This window comes from Colletotrichum spaethianum (assembly GCF_022836535.1).
Source record: "Colletotrichum spaethianum MAFF 239500 DNA, contig03, whole genome shotgun sequence".
In the NCBI taxonomy this organism is placed as follows: domain Eukaryota; kingdom Fungi; phylum Ascomycota; class Sordariomycetes; order Glomerellales; family Glomerellaceae; genus Colletotrichum; species Colletotrichum spaethianum.
In genome coordinates, this window is record NW_026054773.1 from 664816 (window position 1) to 684830 (window position 20015).

Consider the following 20015-nt stretch of genomic DNA (forward strand, 5'->3'; position numbering starts at 1 on the left):
TGTGCCGAGATAGAATGACCTAAGAGAACCTAGCGTTGAAGCTTCTTTCCCCTCCGATCGACAATGGGTATCACATCTTATTCGCTCTTGATTCAGACGACCTTGCGGTAAAGAACTCGCATAGTTTACTACGTCATCAGCCATGTCCGCTTAGTGGTCAAGGGGCTTCATCATAGCTGACAATGCCATTGGATGTCTGCAAAAATCCCGGTGGTTATGGAGATGTTGTGTACGACTGGAGAACGTGCTTGTCATACCGAGCATCCGTTAGAACCACATGCAACTTTGAGATTACCAGAATGGAACCTTAATCTCAGAAAGGAAGGCTATGTAGCACTTCTATACACTACATTTGCTTGCAGCGCTCGGTAACGGTATTGAACGCCATCGGTTTGTTGCATCTTTGAGGATCCGACATAGACCGAGCGAGCGAATCACAGCACCACAATTTATAACACAACTTCTCCAATTTTACCTAACCCCCTATCATTTACTATAAAGGATTTGGTCCTTCGGATATTATTGTCCCATAAGGATAGTGTCATGTAATTCTCGCCACATCAAGACTGTCGCCAGCAGAAGGTGATGTGTTGATCGCTCGCATTCTGGTTGCCTCCGAACGCCCAGATCCCAAGTGGTTGAAGTAGACATCAATTGACTCGGTGTCTAACCTTTTTCAGACACACTTTTGAAGGCTATGGACTGGGCCTAGCGTTCTGTAGCCTGTTGCGAATAGCAATGGCTTCACGCCGAAAAGTAGTATGCTCTCCGTAATGGTACAGTCTCATATCGTTAGATGGTTTCCTTTGTATCTAAATTGTCACTCACGATGAACTTGACTGTCTGGTATAAGTGTGCAATATGCTTTGATTAGTTGGGGTTGTCGGGGGAAAAGTATAAGGGCAGGTCATTTCTAAGTAACTCAACATCCTTCCGTCACACCAGCACATCTCTTCGCCACAAATCCAATCGTATATCTAGACTTCAAGACTCTAAAAGTGGATTATAAACTCTTCCCATAACCCATCTCTCTTCCTGACTCTATGAACTTGGCTAGTAAAACTTCGAACTTCAAAATGAAGGTCTCCGCCATTTTCGCTCTTCCGGTGGTTGTCGTCGTCGCAGCGCCGACCTCCAGCCCTGTCAATATGGATCTTCAGGCCCGAACTGAAGAGGCGAACGATGAACTCGTTGCGCGCCAGTGGACCTGCTACAGCTGCTTCAGTGGCAAAAAACAATGCTGTGGCCCTCTGGAAGTTGCTACACCACCAGCTGCTATTGATATTACACAAACGAAAAAATTCGGTTCGCCAAGGAAATGAAGCCGGAGAGATAAGCTTGAGTACATATACGGGTGAACTAGCTACCGAGGTCTTTCCCTAAAAGATTGATGCGTCATTGGTTTTTGAGGCTATCAAACAACACTCGTTAGGTTACTACTTGCAGATCACATAATGTGGCATACATTCATTCTCAGGGCGTTAAATGTGACGTCTCATTTTTCACGACTGTAGGTCTTCTCACACTTGATTTGCTTAGGTTATTATCGCAGTCCTGATTGAAGTTCTGTACCCCTTGAAGAACTTCATACAAGGATTGGAGGCTGTTGTGTCAAAGTCGGTGAAACCCACGCGCTCGCAAACATGAGCAGGCCCGCCAGGCTTGCTACGAAGAACCATTAAACAATAGGTTTCGGACCGTCTCTTGTTCGAAGATGGATTCGGCAATATGCAAACAACCCAACAGAAATATTGGTTTGTGCTAGTCACAGCTCCAGCCGGTCGATCGAAATAAAATGGGACCTTCTCCGTGTTTCTTATCATCACTCCTGCAGATTTCTCTCTCGATGTCATCAGCACCGATACATCAAGAAAGACGCCACTGACTGTTATATTACCTTCAATTACTGCGCCCGTATCATCTTGCGTTGCTGGAGTGATATTGACATCGCGGACAACAGTCTTATCGAGGAAGCGTGGGGTGACTGGCTCTTCAGAACCCCCGTAAGGGATCCACATGGTAATAGGCCCGTTGTGAGCTGCCCAAGACCATGATGGAGCGACGTACTCGTGTGAGAAAGTACGTTCGGTCTCTCTGTTTCTCACAGGCGCCCAGCATAAGCTGCAGAGAAAGTCCCGATCCAACCAGTGGCCGGCAGCGTATCTGGTGCGAAGACTTGACTGCACAATGCGGGCAACTCCAGATAGTGCAGTAAGCCTGTCGGTAGCCAACGTCAGCTTCCGTCGTGTGTAGTGTTCAACGGTACTCTGCCACATCCAATTTGTTGTTTCCATATCGTCTAGCTTCAAGCGAGGCTCGTATAGCTCTTTGATGGTAACCAGCCCCAAGGGCACAGCGAGAAAAGTACACTCGCATCGGTACTCGTCTTCGAGACATTGGAAGTTCATCTCGCCCCCAAAGAAAGTGAGGAGTCGAGACGCAAGGACCTCTTCCTGGAAACACCAGCTGCGGCTTAGTGTCCCGCGGGACTTGGGTTCCGCCAATGTAGACCAGCCAAGCCAACTGTGATCCAGCATTCGTCTGGCAAAAACTGTCAAAATAGTCTTTTCACTCCCATTGCCTGAATCCTGCAAGTTGAAGGGCCCGAATTTGATGACTTCTCTTAGCAACTGTGGTGCAGAGAGGAAACCGTCTTCGACACTATTGGAATCAGCAGCCGCGATTACTAGAACTGCGTTGCCGTAGGTTTCTGCCATCTGGGAAGACTGTTCTGTCCAATCTTTAGAGTCGATATCGCCTTGAATAATACAAAGCCCATCGATCCACAAAAAAGGTATTTCCAAAGCTGATGCAACGGTGACAGCATCCTTGTAGGTCTTTGAAAGAGTGTCAAATGCTAGATCGTGTAGGCGCGCTTGTAGGTTTTCCGGGGTCGTCACACCAGCATTCCGTCGACCCCAAGTATAGCTGAGACAAGCATAAACACCGTGGTCTCCTCTAGACTCAACAAGACGCAGCCTTTTCTCCGAAGAAAATCTTCGAAGATCAAGTACTCTTCGAGGCAGATGTGTAATAATATGGTGAACCTCATGGATCGGATGGTCGTCAAGTATTGCACCTGAACTTCGATGAGCCGACAACAGGGCTATAGTATCTTCTTCTGCGTTATTATCATTTTCACCGCCGATCTCATCTGCGTAATCCGCTCGAAGACCTTCCGCAGCTAATCCGCCGTTGCAATCATGATTGCTGAGGCAATTATAAATCCAATGTTTTGCTTGATGCAGCCTCTGCTGCCAACTCTTCTCTAGACTCCGTTCTTGAGACAAGAGGTCTGTTTCTTCAACCAAGAGTGGCCGTCCTGGAGAAATTTTGTTAGCCAAGTGAACCCCTTTGAGGCATCAAATAGTCATTGCCTTCTTTAATGAACAGCTCAAGATTCCTCTCGGGCCCGGCGGCGAGATCATCGAGTATGTGGTACGGGTAACAAAGTTCTATCGTTTCCCGTAGTGGAAGTACAGCAAATGCGGACTTGGCGCAGTCGCCTGTCCTGCAAAGTCTAAAACTTTCTGGCTGGCAATCGTCACATTTGGGACCGTCTGTGAAGTTCCTCCATTCGGGCGATAAGTGCGTCAATGCCTTTTCAATGATCGAGCATCCAGTACAACCGTCTATCGATCGACTGCGCACCAGGCGCAAATCAACTATGACGAGACTCGAGAGATTAGAGCCCTGGTGTTGACCCTGTCTGTTCAACCCAAGGCCGCGGCAAAAGAGGCAATGGACGAGCAGATGACGGTGAGATGTTTGTGGCATCATTAGAAGCGGGGTTAGTCGTAGCAGGAGTTTTGTGTTTTCCTGTGCTCCCAAAAGGAACATTCGGCTAGAGGTCAAGGCCAGTAAAGTGTGCAAAAGGCAAAGACGTTCGGCATTGCTTCTTCGCAATTTGTCACGGTGAAAACTAAGTAGTGTGATACAAGTACAATATGGGAGAGAAGGAATATTGATGTGCCAATTGATTGGCGAGGAATTCCTCGTTGATTTACAGGCACTGCTCCAGACGCTTCGAGCGGATGACTAAGGCAAAGGGCGTTGTCGAAGTTACATCGGCTTCCACTTATTTTGCCCATCTAAACATGCAGATACCACTAATACCTAGGCAATAGGCAGATCAATGGCCTACATGAATGAACATAGTCACACTGGAGAAAATACCGTCATCAAAATAACACCAGATTCATACAGATTATAAAGGACTATTCTGCCTACGGATCTCGGACTTGATGCTATTCAATCGGACTTGAGCCGAGCCCGCATCCATTCTAGCGGAATTGTGTAAGCCTCAGCCTCTCACCAAGCCATCCTGTAAATCCTTCCCCCGCTAATGCTGACGACTAAATTTAGACCCTGATCCTCATCGCACTCTCAACCCGTGCACAGTCTCGCACTTGGTCCCGCACTCACATCAGGCTTCATGTCCAACACGTGCAGGCCCAGGATCAGCTGAAGGTCGTCGGATCCTTCTTCGGTTCACTTGGAGCTTCTGTGGGACGGAGTCAAACAACATTGACGGAAGCCTATGTTTATGCTTATTTGGGTGAAAGCCCGGTCTTGAGTTCGTTGCTGCTGACACTTTGGCGGACTTGTGAGGATTGAGGCTGTTCAAGCCCTGTGCTGCCAAAAGCCGTTCGAGCTAGGCCTGGCGCCGGAGCTGAGGCCTATTATAACACTTGATAGGATGCCAAACTTAGCTCCAGCCCCACCAGGGGCTGCAATTTTGAGGCTATCGTGAACGACTCTGACATTCTCACATTACTGGGGAAATGATATAAAGCCACAGATTCCCAGATCAATTCTACACCAGTACTTATCACCATCTCATCGTTCAACATCCAGACCACCGCCTACAACTCCAGAGTGCCATCGCATTTCATCTTCCTTTAATTTGCCTAGTACATTTTCTCGGTTAACCCCCACCGCTACGAAATGTCTTCCAAGCTCTTCCTTGCCCTGGCCAGCATCATTTCTCTTGCTACGTCTCTACCCCACACACCTCGGGAATGCTCTCAAGCTATGATCCCGGCTGTGATCGCCCATCCCCAGCACTTCAACATCTACCAGTCGGCCTCTCAACCCAACCACCCCACAGACAACGTCCCGCATCTCGACCTCCACACCAACATCACCCGCCAGGTCGTCGTCTTCACCGGCATTCCGGCGACGGCCAAGACTTGCTCGCTCGGTTGGCGCCAGGGTCCGATCGGAACCCGTGTCTTCCGCGTCGATGATAGCGGCCTCGTCTCCTCGCGCCAGCTCAAGGCCGAGGGCTTCCCAACGTGGACGGAAGATAGCGATGTGCTGATCAACCCCACAACCATTGCGCCGTTCCAGCAGGGCAGCGAGTTCTCTGCGGGCATGGACTTCACATTCTGGGACCAGCCCGACTTCTCTGCGCCCGCTACGCACGGTGGCCCAAGTGTCAAGTGTGAGGAGAGGATCGTCGTGGAGCTGGCAGTCAACCTCAACAACGGACAGGACGGACGAGTGTTCATGCAGGACGATGCCGAGAATGGACTGTTCATTTCGTACTCTTAGAGAGTTCTGTATGAGATGAGTTGGACTTAATGACATCGCGATGGGTTGACTAAAACTAGGGACTTGAAGGTCTTTTATTTCTCCATAGTTATATAATATCTTATGCTAGAAAATACTATACATATTTACAACAAGTTCATCACGTCTCTCTATTAGAGGTCTATATCATAGATCATCATTTCACCTACTGATATAGAGGGTAGCCTTCTTCTTTCGGCACATGACCTGGTTGCGGCATGGCAAAGTGGCTCGAGACAAAGCATAATGTACATAACTTCAGTCATTCAACTATGCTATCATTCCACGTCTGTGTATTAATCAGTTATTGCCTCGCTTTTGCTCATCGTTCAATTTAAATCGAGTTTCGGGAGAAAACAGATAGATCCCTTCACCCAGTAATGCTCTTGCAGCTGGTAGCAGTCATCTTCTCTTCGCAGGGTCTTTGCAGTAAGAGCATCGGAAACGTCTCATAGAAGTTCTTCCGCCAAAATCTATTTTCGAGTTGATTTATGATCAGCAGCGGTAATGGACAAGGAGTGACGTTTGATATTTTCCCGCAGCCAACATTCTTAGTCCCGTGCCGCATCTCAAAGAGCTGGACACTAGGCCAACCCTCTCCTAGAGTTTCCACAAAGTCACTGCTCTCAACTCAAACGCTTTGACAATTCAAAATGGCTCCTCAACTTCAACAGCCCCTGAACACCAACCTGTCACGGCATCGCCAGCTTTCGCCGACGGCGGCCGTCCAAGTATCTCCCCTTGCCTTGGGTGTCATGAACTTCGGCGAAAAGTAAAAGGCTCCCATGAGCGAATGTACCAAGGAGACCGCCTTTGCCATTATGGATCACTACTACTCCCAAGGCGGCAACTTTATCGACACCCCAAACAACTACTAGGCCGGCCAGTCTGAGGAATGGGTTGGCGAATGGCTCTATTCGCGCGGTGTTCGCGATGAAATTGTGCTTGCTACCAAGTACAGCAGTGCCTATCAGCTGCACGATAAGTCGAAACTTCAATCAAACTACGGCGGCAACAGCACCGAGTCATTAAAGCACTCGGTCGCACGATCTTTGAAGGTCCTCCAGACGACCTACTTCGACACTCTGTACCTCTCCTGGTGGGACTATTCCACTTCCATCCCGGAGGTGATGCACTCGCTCAATGATTTGGTCGTTTCTGGCTAGGTTCACTATTTGGGCATTTCGGACATCCCGGCCTGGGTTGTAGCCAAAGCAAACCAGTACGCTCGCCTGTCAGGACTCCGACAATTTGTCGTGTATCAAGGCAAGTGGTCCGCTTCGTTGCGCGATTTTGAGCGAGAGATTGTCCCCATGTGCATCGACGAAGGCATGGGCCTCTGCCCCTGGGGTGTCCTCAACCCCGGCCGGTTCCAGACGGAGGAAGGCTTCAAGGAGCGCGAGAAGCACAACCCTGGGAGACAAAAAAGGTGCTGAGCACGATAAGAGGTGTTTTGCAAGTCCATTTTGGTACGATAAATATAGAATTGTATTCTGCTCGAGCGAACCCGCCAAACCTTACGCCTCTCAGCATTCCCCTCGCTCTTGGGAAACGCGCTCAGTTAGTCAAGGACAAAAGTCATTAAGCGTGTGGTTTATTTCTACACCACTTGCCTTTACAGTGCTATAACTGAGTCATAATCAATATAGACAATTCTCCTTAATTAACTTCGAAGTCATCACAAATGTCTTGTCGAAACCTATATATTCAATTCTCTAGCTGCTCCATGGCACATACGACCATACCCACTGGAGAACTCGGGATCCCGTCCGCTCTCCCATAGATAAGCCAGTGAGGGCCGGATTAGTAGTTGGGTCGGTGACGACCAGCGAATACCTGGTGTTGTATGTTTTTTGCTCTTTGGTGGGCCACATGTCACTTGCTTGATATAGCTGAATCAACAGCGCTGGTATGACATGACTCTTGACTATTGACTTTTGTCGTACCTGGCATATAGTGGATGTGGTGTTATCAAGGGTGAGTGACACAACCAAGTGATCGCTTTACAGGGCTCGCGCAGATGGATGTCTGGATCGGACAGCTGCGTCGCCGCCCATGGGTAGCGTGGCGGTTAGCATTACTGCGTATATTGTTCGCTCAAGATCATTTAACCGTCTTGGCACATCGTTTGTTTCTCGTAATACACCCATGTTCGCCAAGGAATGCTTTTGTAACTCTCATATATGCGCGCTGGCATCGGGCCAGACGTCGATTGTTTTCCTCTATCGAATGCAGACCCCGCCCTTAACTACTGTATCGGAAATGCTGTTTAGAGCTCGTTGTGCTCCTGGGCGTCAGAGTCGGAGTCGGCAACAATGGTCTTGACGACTTCGGCAGCCTCGGCGACCTTGCTGGCGACCTTCTCGGCGACGCCCTCGGTGGCGGACTCGACGGCCTCGCTGGCAGCCTTGGAGGCCTTGATAACGATCTTCTCGGGCTTGGGGACGCCGTCAATGCCGAGGAGTTCGGTCTCAAAGACTATCACAGACGATCTTTAGTAGTAGTCCGAGCTATTGGGGCAATGTGAGCCATACCAAGGGTTGAGCTGGCGGGAATAGGTCCCATACCGCGGGATCCGTATCCGAGCTCAGGGGGATGGTCAAAGTTCTGCGAGGCGTCAGCAACGATTGGCGTCGAATGGTCGACTGTGTCCTGGATTACCTCTTCTCGCCAATGCACATGTCCAACAGACCCTGCTCCCATCTATATTGTTGTTAGCCACCTCGTCGTATATGTGGTTGTATGTCGACCCGTTCGTAGATTAAACTAACCCTTTGATGACCTGGCCGCTGCCAATCTTGAAGCTGAAGGGGGTTCCCCGGTCATAGCCTAGGAAAACGAGATGTCAGCAATCTCGCGGCGGATATGCGAACAGGACAGAAGCTTACTAGCATCAAACTGCTGTCCGTTGGACTGCAGGGTGCCGCGGTAGTGCATGGTGAGCTTGTCGCCATTCTTAGACTTGCGATCGCACTCGACCTCTTGAGTGACATCGATCTTGAGGTCGGCAGCAGCAACAAAGCTGACGGCGCTGGAGGCCAGAAGGCCGAGGGAGAGGAGGAGGCCCTGCATTGTGTCTTTGTGGCGTAAGGCGAGGCGGGATATTGGTGGTTGAAGGCGTGGATAATGGAGTGAGGAAGAGAAGATGGGCGGTCAATTGGTCGAATTGGAGACGAACATCTGGTGGGCAACAGGGACCAGGAAGACAGCTGCAAAGAGGGACCGCCAACCTGCCCACGCTCCAGCCAAAGGTGGGTTGAAGACACGCCGCCTCAAGGAGGCTATCCTCCGATTGGTCAATGTGCTCCGACAGTGAGGGGGTTCCTTATCAGATATTCCGGGGAAATCCCACTCCTTATCGATAAACAGAGCTGAGTCTTATCACCACCAACCCTCGACCCGTCAAAGAGCTCCCAGCTGGTTCCTGCGTGGTGACGTCAAACCAAGACAGCCCTGGCGCTTTTTTCCTATGCTCTCTCATCACTTCCTTTTCCTAACGGTGAGGGTGGTGATGGTGGAGACGTCTCAGCAGCACGTGAGACGGCGTTGACAGCCTTGGATTTTCCATTTCCATTATCCCAGCTGGATCTACACCATAAGTCCACGACGAATTCCGAGTCACTTGACTCTGCCAGGATCCTTCGCTCACGCACCGCCTCATCTACCTCGGGCCAGGTATTTCAACACACACTCCACTTCGGTAGCGATTGTTTCCATTCCGGAAGCCTCAACTTCGTGCCAGTACCCAGTGGCAGTGCAAGTCGAAATCGACATCGCGGCCCAGGCAGAACGGTAGTGCCTTCACCGAATACGATCTGATGACAGAATTGTGGCCACGGCGACACACCGACCCCATCCGCTACAGCAGTCCGCAACCATTACAGGCTCTTGGATGAGGCACCTACTACCTACCGTACTCACCCCATAACGTGCCTGTCAACAGCTTGTCTGCCTGTCATTCGGCCGTTCGCTAGTGCAACGTACAGGCACACGTTGGGCGGCGGACATTTACGCAAGGGTACCTTGCCTAACCGCCCTCTGCATCAATATGACAGACGACTGATGATGCTCTACAAGCTGCGCGAGCTGTGACTACGCATGATGCGTTTTTGCACATGTCGGCAAGTGACTCTGCGTGTTGTTAGCGGCAGCTCCGTCTCCTTGCAGCGGTTTTACACAGCAACGGACGTCGCTCCTCGGTGGCCCGGCCTCCAGTGGCCGATCTAATCCTGCAGCTCGCCCTGTCTCCTGCACGCAAGAGGCATGAACCCCTCCACCCGACAACGGTCTACCTATCATGCTGCGCTGCTGCAGACGTTCACGATCTCGTTTTGGATTTTCGCTGCAGGCAATTTGGCTACCGTAGCCAGATCGCCGCAACATGCATATCGGCCTGCTGGAGACCCGATCGAATGGACAGGATAGTGGGCAGTTGGGTCGCAGGGTAGGGTGTCCCCCAGTAAACATCTCAAACATCAGGCTCGATCCGAACTCACTGGCCCCCATTGGGGCCGACTCGACCGGCTTCCAGAATCACACAGACGTTTTTTACGTCCGCGGACGCTCCCGTTGTGGAAACAGCGAGATGAGGGCCAAAAGAAAGGAAGATTACCGTGACTACCTGAGGACCATCAGGCCATAAGTTGGGCAGCGATGGTCTCGGTGAGCCGGGGGCTGGGCTGGTGTCAGTCTCTCGAGGGACCGCAAAGGAGAAAAACTTTTCATCTCTGCTGTGCTCTCAATGGTTCCAGATTGACCGCAGGTTTCGAGTAGGACACACGCGGGGGCCCTTTGAAATGCTGCTGCTGCTGCTGATGCTGCGCGGCGCTTATGGGGGCCAACCATGGGCACGCAACGCAGCCTTCTGAGGCCTGCGACCACACCCAAGGTTGCGTTTGTCTTCTTACACAGCAAACCCATGAACTTTTCGCCCCCAAAGCTGAGCGTACACCAAGGCTTAAAGACGGCTGGACGCGTACCTGCTTCGTAATCTGCGGCAGGCTGGCACGAAATGCAGTGTCAGTTGACGTTTTTCTAGACCTGCCTACGTTTTCGCAGCGTGATGACAAACTCGGGGATGGCGCTTAAGGCAGGTGCAAAAGGAAAAAGAGGACGCAAAGTCTCGAAGTGTACAAACAGGGCGAGACAAAGCGGCAGTCCGTCAATCATCGCCCTGACGAATCCGCCCTACCTACGTCGTCCGACCCCGTCTCGCCCAATCGACCAGAGACTGTCGCCACCGCGACACCAAGGGATGAGCGTGGGATGCGCTGCTTCCCCTGGCTCTGCGCACCAGGGCCTGCGCCCAAGGGACGTTTGGCAAGACTTTTTTAGACGCACACGCGCACGTCTGCCATGCACGCCCGAAAGACCCGCCAACCACACCCATTCGGGTTCCCACAGCATTTGCAACATTGCAACAACCGTCTTCCCTGCTTCCTTAGAACCTAGGATTCTTATCGACTCGAACTAACCATTCTTGCGTTTCCCGTGCCCGACGACGGTCCCTGCATTTCAGGAAACCCTGAAATGACAAAGCTGCCCAATGATCTCCCCGTCGCCTTGCGACACACGCACAAGCCCACCCTCTCAACCTTCTGGCAGTCAGCCCCAAGTATCCAGGGCTATACCCACACTGCCTCACACCTGCCCAAGCCCGTTTCCCAGCACCAAGCTCCAAGGCTGGTTTTGGTTGAGTCACTCGTTGCCTTGCTGGCTGTGCCGGCGAGACTTTCCGCAAGGCCTTCTCCTTTTCCTGGCTCGGGTCTAGGACCGGGTGCCTCACATGCCTAGACAATCAACCCAATACGGACCCTCTTCTCTCTGTCGTACCTTGGGACTAGCATGCCCTGCCTATGGCGAGTGCCCATGGCACACGCGTTCGAGTACCAGTGTACATGAAGGAGGCATCCCATATCAACAAGCGTGTTTGTATACATGTCCCCCCGACTATATATCCAGTCCATGCCCTCTGCCTTTTCTTCTGTTCTCGAGCCCGTCTCTCACCTCTCATCAAGCCATCGGCCTTCCAAAGCATCAACCCAAAACACAAACCACCTCTCATCAGTTCAACTCTCGTCTTGAGCCAACATCACCAACTCCAACCCACACAAACGCCCACATCAAATCAACATGTCTTCCAGATATAGCAACGCCAAGCCGGTTGTCCACCAGGCCCCGGCTTCCATCAGCAGCGGCTACTCGGCATCGTCTGCCTCGTACAGCTCTTCCAGGAGCTCATCCACACCGCGCTCCGTATCACCGAGCGACGAGGCCTACCTTCGTGTCTACGGCGCCTCCGGGCACCAGTCCTCGATGAGGCACACCTCCTCAGGCGTCACCGTTATCAACCGCCATCAGTCCGGCTACGAGGCCTACGCGCCGACACCAGACTACACCGGCAGCTACTCGCGACGATGAAGCGTTGCGGCCCCTCTCTCTCTCACGACACGACACCACCTTTCATCTCCTTTGTAAATGCATCACTCGGCGTTTTTGGAATTCGACATGGGGACTAGGACAAGCGCACACCTGTACAGAATACTGTATCACCATGACTGGACATGGGCTGGACGGGAATTCGGGACGATAATGGGTCAAGGAACTACGCGGCTGGGAATATGGGCACATCTCAAGGATGAGAGAGTACGGATTTAGACACCTGCAGATTGTACTCGACGGGTATCAGTCATGCCATGTATAGATTATCATAGATTGGGCGGGTTTGTTTCGGGGGGACACTGTATCTACGACCCAATGGATGGGCTAGGCGGCGTCCCGCAATTCTTGAAAAGACCCGACGTCTGTTGTCATCACAAATGGAATCGTCTTGTTTTCTTCTTTCAATCCCCAACCGTTTCCCATGAACATCAGCGAGGCATACATACCGATAGCATCACGCATTTGACTTTATGTACCTGAAACCGCAGTGGGTGTGCGTCCCTGTCCCTTAGGGAGACTCAGAGTCCAAAAAAAACAAAAAAAAGAGTACCAAAGCAGCCCGGACGCATGGAGAATTTTCCCGCGCTGAACCCTTGAAGAGGTCTCACTGCAGAAGAGAGCGTCCTTGTTTCCGCGACGGGAGGAGGGGAACACCAATTCAGCCGCAGTGATTCGCTGCGGCGCCGTCGGGTGTCGACCACCTCCCCTGCACACTACATAGGAACTGGACATTTCGCCAGGGTGGTGGTGAATGGTGGTGGTAGTGAGAAGGGGGGGGGACGGACGAGGGCGGTGCGTGGACGGCTGTTTTTCCCAGGGCCTGGGCTGCATGCAAAGGGCGGGAAGAGAGTGCGTGCATGACAGAGCACGGCAGTGTTGCGCGGCGGCCAGGGAAAAAGTTGGGGAAAAAAAAGAGAATCATCCTCGTCCTCGTCCGCGAGGCGGTGGTGTTGCCATCGTTGGCGACCCATTCCCGCCCCGAGGGATCTCAGGCGGACGAAGGGTGCCAAGCTGGCGATGGGCGGGTTTTCCAGCAACGAGGCGGACGTCGCCGTCCAGGCCAGACTAGGCGAGGCAGACAGGCAGCGCGTCTGAGACTTGTGACTGACTCTTCGTGTACTACTTACAGTAGTGTAGGCCTTACCTGTAAAGTGGTATAGGAGACTTTCGCAGGCCTACTGCGCAAGGCGCTGCAGCGATGAGATCATGTCCTCCTGGTCGCCCCGGGGGTGCATTCACGTGTCTGTCGCCGCCCGCCAGCTTGAGTGCTGGAATGGCCGGCCCAGTTTCCAAGAATAGAAAATGCGACCCTTCTTACTTGGGATGCTTTCCAAGATGCGATCTCGTGTTTATGGACCGGCCATCGCGATAAGGCTGAGAGAGACAAGGTCATGGAAAGTTTTTTTTGTTTCTTTCTTTTTTTCTTGGGGCTATTTTCAGAAAGCAGGTAGGTAGCAGCTAACATGGCAGGGAAACAAGGAAGCAGCTCTGCGTGTCCAGCCCTCCCTCGGCCATCGGGCCATCTTGTTTCTTGTTTTTCTGGTGTCGTTCGTAATTCATCAAGAGAATCCCTCCCCGCCCACAGTCCATCGTTCAGGACGCTGAAACACGGTACTGAAGGGCAATCATCCTACATGGTTTCCACACTCTTGGGCATGACCTGTCTGCCAATGCTGCGCCCGCATCCGCCGACAGCCTCAAATGGCAAGCAAACACGGACATGATTCCCTAAACCCCATGACATGGACGATCTACGCGCCGCCCTCGCGCTTGGCGTACTCGTCCTCGATGGCCTCGGCGTACTTGTCCTCGGCGCTGCGCGGGTCCTCCTTGAGCACGCCCTCCTTGATGAGCTCCTCGGGCGCGGGGCGGTGGGAGATCTTGTCGTTGAGCGAGTCGGCGCGCATGTGCTTCTCGAGCTCCTTCTGCTGGGCGATCAGGCTGGGCGCGGCGTTGGACGCGGGGAGGATGTTCTCTGCGAGGCGAGGAGTGTGAGTTAGCTCACGGCCCTGTTCCGGATTCATTCAATGAAAAACCGGGATATGGCGATTGCCGCGATGCGAGCGGGTTCGAGGGTGGAGCCACTTATGCCCGGGTGGTGATCGGCGGGTGAGGCGGACGATGTGTGGGGGGCACGCGGCGACGGGAGTGAGGTGCGAAGTTGGAGAAAGAAGTGGAGGGGATGGGCCGGGTTGCAGCATTGGAAGGGGGCGAAACAAGGAAGCGGGAGGGGACTCGAATAGGAGGCGGCAATGATTTGGACCGTGATGGCACGCATTCGTGGGGATGGTGGGCAGGTGGGATTGGATGGGGTACATACTCTCGATCAGCTCGGCGCGGTTGGGACGGTGCTGGAGGTGGTTCTCGAGCGAGTTCTTGCGCTCGCCGGGAGGGTGGGAGATGGGCGTCTCGTCGACGGGGGGCTGCGAGGTGTTGTTCTCGTCGGCCATGGTTGCTGCAGCTGGTAATTGATGTCGGGGGGTGGACGTCGTGGTTGGAGTGGAATCGCTCGTATCTGTGGCTGACCGGGGCGGTTTGGTGAGTCTGGATATTGATCTCGCCTTGTTTTCCTGTAGGATCAGACAAGATTTGCACAAGTATCGCCTTGGATTCTGGGTATCGGAAATGCGTATGGTAAGTTTGGCGATGGGGACGTGTTGGATGAGTGGACGGAGGGAGGGCGGGGTGGTGGATGGGCGGCGATGGGTGGTGTTATGTACTCTGAGGTTCGTCTCTCTCTGGGTTGGTTGCAGCACAGCACAGCACAGCACTGACTGACTGACTGGATGGCAGGCAAGGCACGTTCACGTTTCTGGAGCAAGGTGGTAAAGGTACCGCATGAGCTCTGGTTGGTATGGCAATGACAATGAGCACATGGGGATGGGATCAAGGTCGAGCAGAAGTGGCCTGGTGAGGTGAGCTTGGGAGCTGCAGGGTCGAAGCTGTTTGGCTGAGCGCAGGTTTTACCCCGCAACCTGCCTGTGCTGTGCTGTGTGTCTGCGGCGGCGGCCTCGTCTACCCGTGACCCCCTCCTGGCATCCCCATCTAGGCAGGTACCTTGTCCTGAACCGCTGCGCTTTCCCTCTGACGGAGAGCCATCCACCATTGCATCACCGGTGCCTTATATAAGACAGGTACGTACCGCCAGCCCCCACTGACTCCCTCTTGTGCCTGAGGATCTCAACAAGGAACCATGCAGATATGCCTGGAGCTTTCCCCGACCGATCCCATTTGCTTTCTCTTGTTTTGTTGTCACTGCATCTGATGTTGATGTCGCATCCGACCTAAGCTTTTCAGGCTCCATCACCTCGGAGACAACAGCACAGCTCTTCGTTGATTCGTTTCGTGTTGCAAACCAACAATGGCATTCATCGCGGATTGCACCTCCGTCTGTCTCATTGCTCGAGGACGACGACAATGACACAGCCGCCACAGCTCCCGGCCCGCATGCCCCTACTGGCTTTAGTGACGGATGACGTCTAGCGCACGGGGCCCCGATCCCCTGCCCGTCATCCGACAGCTTGGAGCTTGCTTTGGTCGAGACCCTGAAAGGGGACAGCCGCGATGATGAGATCACAAGGCCCAAGTGATCGCCTCCTCTCTAGTGTACTTTCTTCTCTGCGTATCTTCCAGGCGGTCCCTCGTGACCGGCGCAGGCCGAACCACCGTCTCGGCTTTGACACGCCCGCCTGTCGTCACGTCAGCGAGCCTGCTTCTAGCCCCTGTCCGGGATGCCCACCGAAGACCTCAGCCACTGCGTATTCTTGATGGCCACCACACCTAAGGACCGACAAGGCCTCCTCGCCAAGGCACGCCGAGCTTGTCTCCTTACCTGCTCTGGTGAGCAAGCGCAAAAAAACGTGTGCGATCGACAGGTTCCGTACCTGGGGTAGCGTGCGGCGGCACCGGCTGGGTCTTCGTGGTTGATGTCCCGACGTCCAATACTAATCCCTCTCTGCGCAGCAGTGAAACACCACGATGCTGATGCCTGTGTAGCTCGCTGTCACTGAAAGGCTGGGACCAACTGCCATCATTGATGCGTGCGCTGCATTGCGTTCCAGTCGTGGTGTGGTTAGTTTCATAGTCGCAGTAATCATCTAACCAATGAGAACCGGAGCACCGACCCCATGTTGGAGACGCAGCTGCCTGTTCCCCTCTCTGTATCTCTTCAGCCTGATCTCAGCCTGATCACTCTTCTTCTCTCTTCCCCCTTCCGCGACTGCTGCTACTTCACTTGGTTGTCAACATGCGGCTCCTAAATACTGAGACTCTCCAACTCCAAGAGTTTTATGACCTCAGCGTCCCTGCCTATGCAATCCTGTCTCACACTTGGGAGGAGGAAGAAATTTCCCTACAAGACTTGACAAACCCTGCCAGTGCAACCAAAAAAGGCTTCTCCAAAATTCGAGCATGCTGTAACCAGGCCATCAGAGACGGGTACGGATGGGTATGGGTCGACACGTGCTGTATCGACAAGACTTCAAGCGCCGAACTGTCCGAGGCCATCAACTCCATGTTCCGCTGGTACCAGAAATCGTCAGTATGCTATACCTATCTGGGTGATTTGCCATCCCAATGTCCGGGTGACCTTGACACACAGGCATTCATGTCCTCCAAGTGGTTCACTCGAGGATGGACTCTCCAAGAGCTCATCGCTCCTGACCTAGTGGAGTTTTACGACAAAACCTGGAATGAGATTGGAACCAAGCGATCCTTGTGCGACTTGATCCATCGTACGACCAGAATAAGGCGAGGTATATTGTCCGGCTATCTACCGTTGGACTCCGTCAGCGTTGCTGAGCGCATGTCTTGGGCCTCGACAAGAACCACTTCGAGACAGGAGGACATTGCGTACTGTCTTTTGGGCCTTTTCGATATCCACATGCCCCTTTTATACGGAGAAGGCACGCGGGCTTTCAACAGACTGCAGCAAGAGATTCTTCGGTCCAAGGAGGATTTGAGCATCCTTTTGTGGGCATTATCCGAACCAACCTCCTTGGCATTAGGTGTGCTTGCGCCCGCCCCTGCTGCGTTTCACAACATAACAATATTGGATACCAAGGGGACGGAAATCGGAGCTCTGGATCGTAACTGGGAGAGTGTCGAGCCACTGAACCAATCCAGGTTTCCTGCTAGGACCTTTCACACCTCGGGGTTGTATATTCCACTGCCAGATGTAAGCACTGAACCACTAGCCATCACAAGCCGTGGCCTCCGTGCCCATTTGGTAAGATTTCCATGCAATCCTGAGCCCACCTTGAGCGATCCTGGTTTCTACGCATGTGGTCGTTTAACCGGTTGCCTTCCAAAGCAGCAAAGCGGACTCCTGGACGGATATCTGTGCATACAGCTTCAAATGGAGAAATCATTGTCTGGTACCAAAGCAATGCTTCCTCGAACAAGGACTCAGAGCCATCGTCTATACTATGTGCCGCGCACCACTGAATCCATGCTTGGGGATCCTCTCCTTATATACATGTCTATCGCAGACCAGCAGCCAAGCATCTATTCATACTTATTTGGGAGATACCACCACTCATCTCACGACCACGGAAATAGGGTTTATTTCAGAATACTTCTGGATTGGGAGCGTCCATTCACCCTTAAGCTATGCAAAGCTTCAGACTCAATATCTCAGAAATGTGGGTCGATCAATGACAAGGAACAAATCGAATGTTCCATGGATAGGGGCGCAAAGGGCTTCATCCATCTTGAGCTCACCACCACTCCTGTCTTCACAGCCAACCCTCAAAAGTACGACGCCGTTGTTGGGATTCGCAAGAGTGAAGTGGGCAAAGGAATAGAATGCTGTGCAAGTGCTTGGGTGCCACTCAAGGACGTGCTGCCAAACGGACTGACGAGCAGTCCTTCCTTGGAGACATACAGCACAGCACGACTCGGGTGGCCCCAGCATTCTGACTGGAGCGACCGATACGCCGAGGTCCTTCCTGGCAGAAAGCATGTTCTTTTGGCGAAACTGAAGCCGACGAAGGAAAGCATAGTGCTGCAGCTTTCGGTCCAGCCATGGCGGGGGATGCATGACCCAACACGACGAATGCGGCTCGAGTCTAGACAAACCCTCTCATGAGCATTGAACCGGTAGCTCCTCAAGCCAGGTACTAGGATGTGTTCAAGGTCGTATTTTGGAGAATTTCGTAAAGAATGTGGTTCAGTATCATGAATTTTAACATGTCTGGTAGTCCTAGAGAACCTGCGTCACCGCTGCCCTGTATTGATTCACGCACCCCTTGACCCCTATTTCTAAACTCTATTCGGCCCGGAGTTCTGCGCATCACCAACGTCTGCGCCAACGCACTTAGCCGCCACGGCAACAGCCACAGAACGACGGCGCTTGGCAGACGGCGAGCCCTGCATGCTGCCATGGGGTTGGATTCCCGGGCCTCCTAGAACGTATCCACTCTCTGTCTCCTCTCCTCGGCCGCGCTTTCTGGACCGAGCCGTAGCTGGGCCATCGCCGGTTCTTTTGGCAGGGGAGGGGGATCCGAAAGCATCGTGAATGCCAAAGATGTCGATTGGAGCGACTGTGACGGCTGACCGACTGGCCAGAGAGAGCTGACGACCGCTGGCGGTCCGAAGGCCGTGTGGCGTGGCATCCTGGTTCGTGGGCTCAGGCGAACGGGGCGACGAGGTTGAAATGAACGATTCATGATACTTCTGAACGGTTGTTAGATAATCCTACATGGTACAGTAGGTGCGAGTGGTGAGTGTGCTTACCATGGGAGTGTTGAAGTGAAGATAGTAGTCCATCTGAGTCGTTAGGTATTTGAACTCCTCAAGCGACTCATTCTCGTGCAGGGTCTGTACTGTCTTTGGGTGTGGGGAAACGCCCTCCTTCTCCAAGAAGTCAGATGAAATCCACCGAGGTAGCGAGCTTTTGGGAAGGTGGTTTACCGTGCTGGGACTGGAGCTGGCGGAACACTTCTGGTGTCCTTGACCAGTAGCATGCTGTCGGCTCGACGTGTTTCGCTGAAGATTGCCTCTGTGGCCCAAAGATGTCTCCAGCTGTTGGTCTCGGCGGAGCATGTTAATGTAGGCAGCCTCGTGTGCTAGGACATCCATCTCCGTTTCCTTCTCAGCGCCCGACGAGCTGATAGACTTGGCAGTTACTCTGCCTTGAGAGCCCACGCCTGTCGCTTCTGCATGGGAACCTGGGCGAAATGGTTTCTCGCGGATGCGCATGGTGCGGCCCGGTCTGTATCTGGATCCGGGATCCTGGCAGGGGATGCTGGTTACCGGCTGATAGGCCCGTTCAGATGCCTTTGTTGTAGAGGGAATCAGAGAAGGCCGAGAGCCTGTGACGGAGCTGGGACAGGGGCCTGCGTTGTTGGAGCCGAGATTGATGGAGGACAGGGCCGCCTTTGCTGTCGGGCACGGAAGAAGCTTGCCTGAGTTGAAGGCTTTGTTGAAGCATGAATGCAGAACAAGCGGGTGGCTGCTATATGAGGCATTGTGATTCGGAGACACGGCGATGACGGCCAGGGAATGTTGCGAGAGGGGGTTCAGAGTACTGGGCATCGGCTGTCTTCTTAGGGCGTTGATTTCAGCAACCTCCTCGGCGTTCGGCGGAAGGTTAGCTATCTTCCGAGCATGGTCTCGGCCACGTTGTGACGTAGTATCATGCGCCGCGACGTCTTTCATAGCTTCGGCTTGGAGGAAGCTGGAAGAGGGCTGGATCCTGTCAGTGGGGATAGGAGGCGCTGGATAGGCTCCTGAGCAGTCTGAAACGGTAATTCCGGAAGATGTCTGCTATTCGGGTGCTCAGTAACCTAATGGCATCGTTCTAAGCCATCTACTCACTTCTTTCGACTTGGTCGAGGATGACTCGTGTCGATAATGGTCGGCTGAAGTGGGAGTGAAAGGTCTCGAATCGCCCAACTTTCAAGCCAAAGATGACACTAATCCTAAGATATCTCGTATCAATACACTCGGGGTGAAGCAACTCAAACGGGTGGCTGAAAGTAATGTGAAGAGGGGAAAGG

At 52.9% G+C, this 20015-nt stretch overlaps 6 protein-coding genes across 6 annotated transcripts; 3 read left to right on the forward strand and 3 right to left on the reverse strand.

The window, feature by feature from the left end:
• Window positions 1-4947: 4947 nt before the first annotated feature.
• Window positions 4948-5556, forward strand: ColSpa_01666 (uncharacterized protein; the record flags this gene model as incomplete). The annotated part of the gene is made up of 1 exon (XM_049267878.1): window positions 4948-5556. One exon carries the CDS (start codon window positions 4948-4950, stop codon window positions 5554-5556), a length of 609 nt encoding a protein of 202 aa, XP_049123835.1.
• A 671-nt stretch (window positions 5557-6227) lies between these two features.
• Window positions 6228-7010, forward strand: ColSpa_01667 (norsolorinic acid reductase B; the record flags this gene model as incomplete). Its single annotated transcript, XM_049267879.1, has 3 exons — window positions 6228-6305; window positions 6453-6701; window positions 6741-7010. 3 exons carry the CDS (start codon window positions 6228-6230, stop codon window positions 7008-7010), a joined length of 597 nt encoding a protein of 198 aa, XP_049123836.1.
• Window positions 7011-7843: 833 nt separating this feature from the next.
• Window positions 7844-8646, reverse strand: ColSpa_01668 (FK506-binding protein 2; the record flags this gene model as incomplete). Its single annotated transcript, XM_049267880.1, has 4 exons — window positions 7844-8066; window positions 8236-8277; window positions 8346-8403; window positions 8463-8646. The coding sequence occupies 4 exons, from the start codon at window positions 8644-8646 to the stop codon at window positions 7844-7846; spliced, it is 507 nt and encodes a 168-aa protein (XP_049123837.1).
• Window positions 8647-11706: 3060 nt separating this feature from the next.
• On the forward strand, window positions 11707-11994 carry ColSpa_01669 (uncharacterized protein; the record flags this gene model as incomplete). Its single annotated transcript, XM_049267881.1, has 1 exon — window positions 11707-11994. One exon carries the CDS (start codon window positions 11707-11709, stop codon window positions 11992-11994), a length of 288 nt encoding a protein of 95 aa, XP_049123838.1.
• A 1772-nt stretch (window positions 11995-13766) lies between these two features.
• Window positions 13767-14465, reverse strand: ColSpa_01670 (MKL/myocardin-like protein 2; the record flags this gene model as incomplete). Its single annotated transcript, XM_049267882.1, has 2 exons — window positions 13767-13990; window positions 14336-14465. 2 exons carry the CDS (start codon window positions 14463-14465, stop codon window positions 13767-13769), a joined length of 354 nt encoding a protein of 117 aa, XP_049123839.1.
• A 3811-nt stretch (window positions 14466-18276) lies between these two features.
• ColSpa_01671 (uncharacterized protein) lies at window positions 18277-19674 on the reverse strand (the record flags this gene model as incomplete). The annotated part of the gene is made up of 2 exons (XM_049267883.1): window positions 18277-18690; window positions 18751-19674. 2 exons carry the CDS (start codon window positions 19672-19674, stop codon window positions 18277-18279), a joined length of 1338 nt encoding a protein of 445 aa, XP_049123840.1.
• Between the last annotated feature and the right edge of the window lie 341 nt (window positions 19675-20015).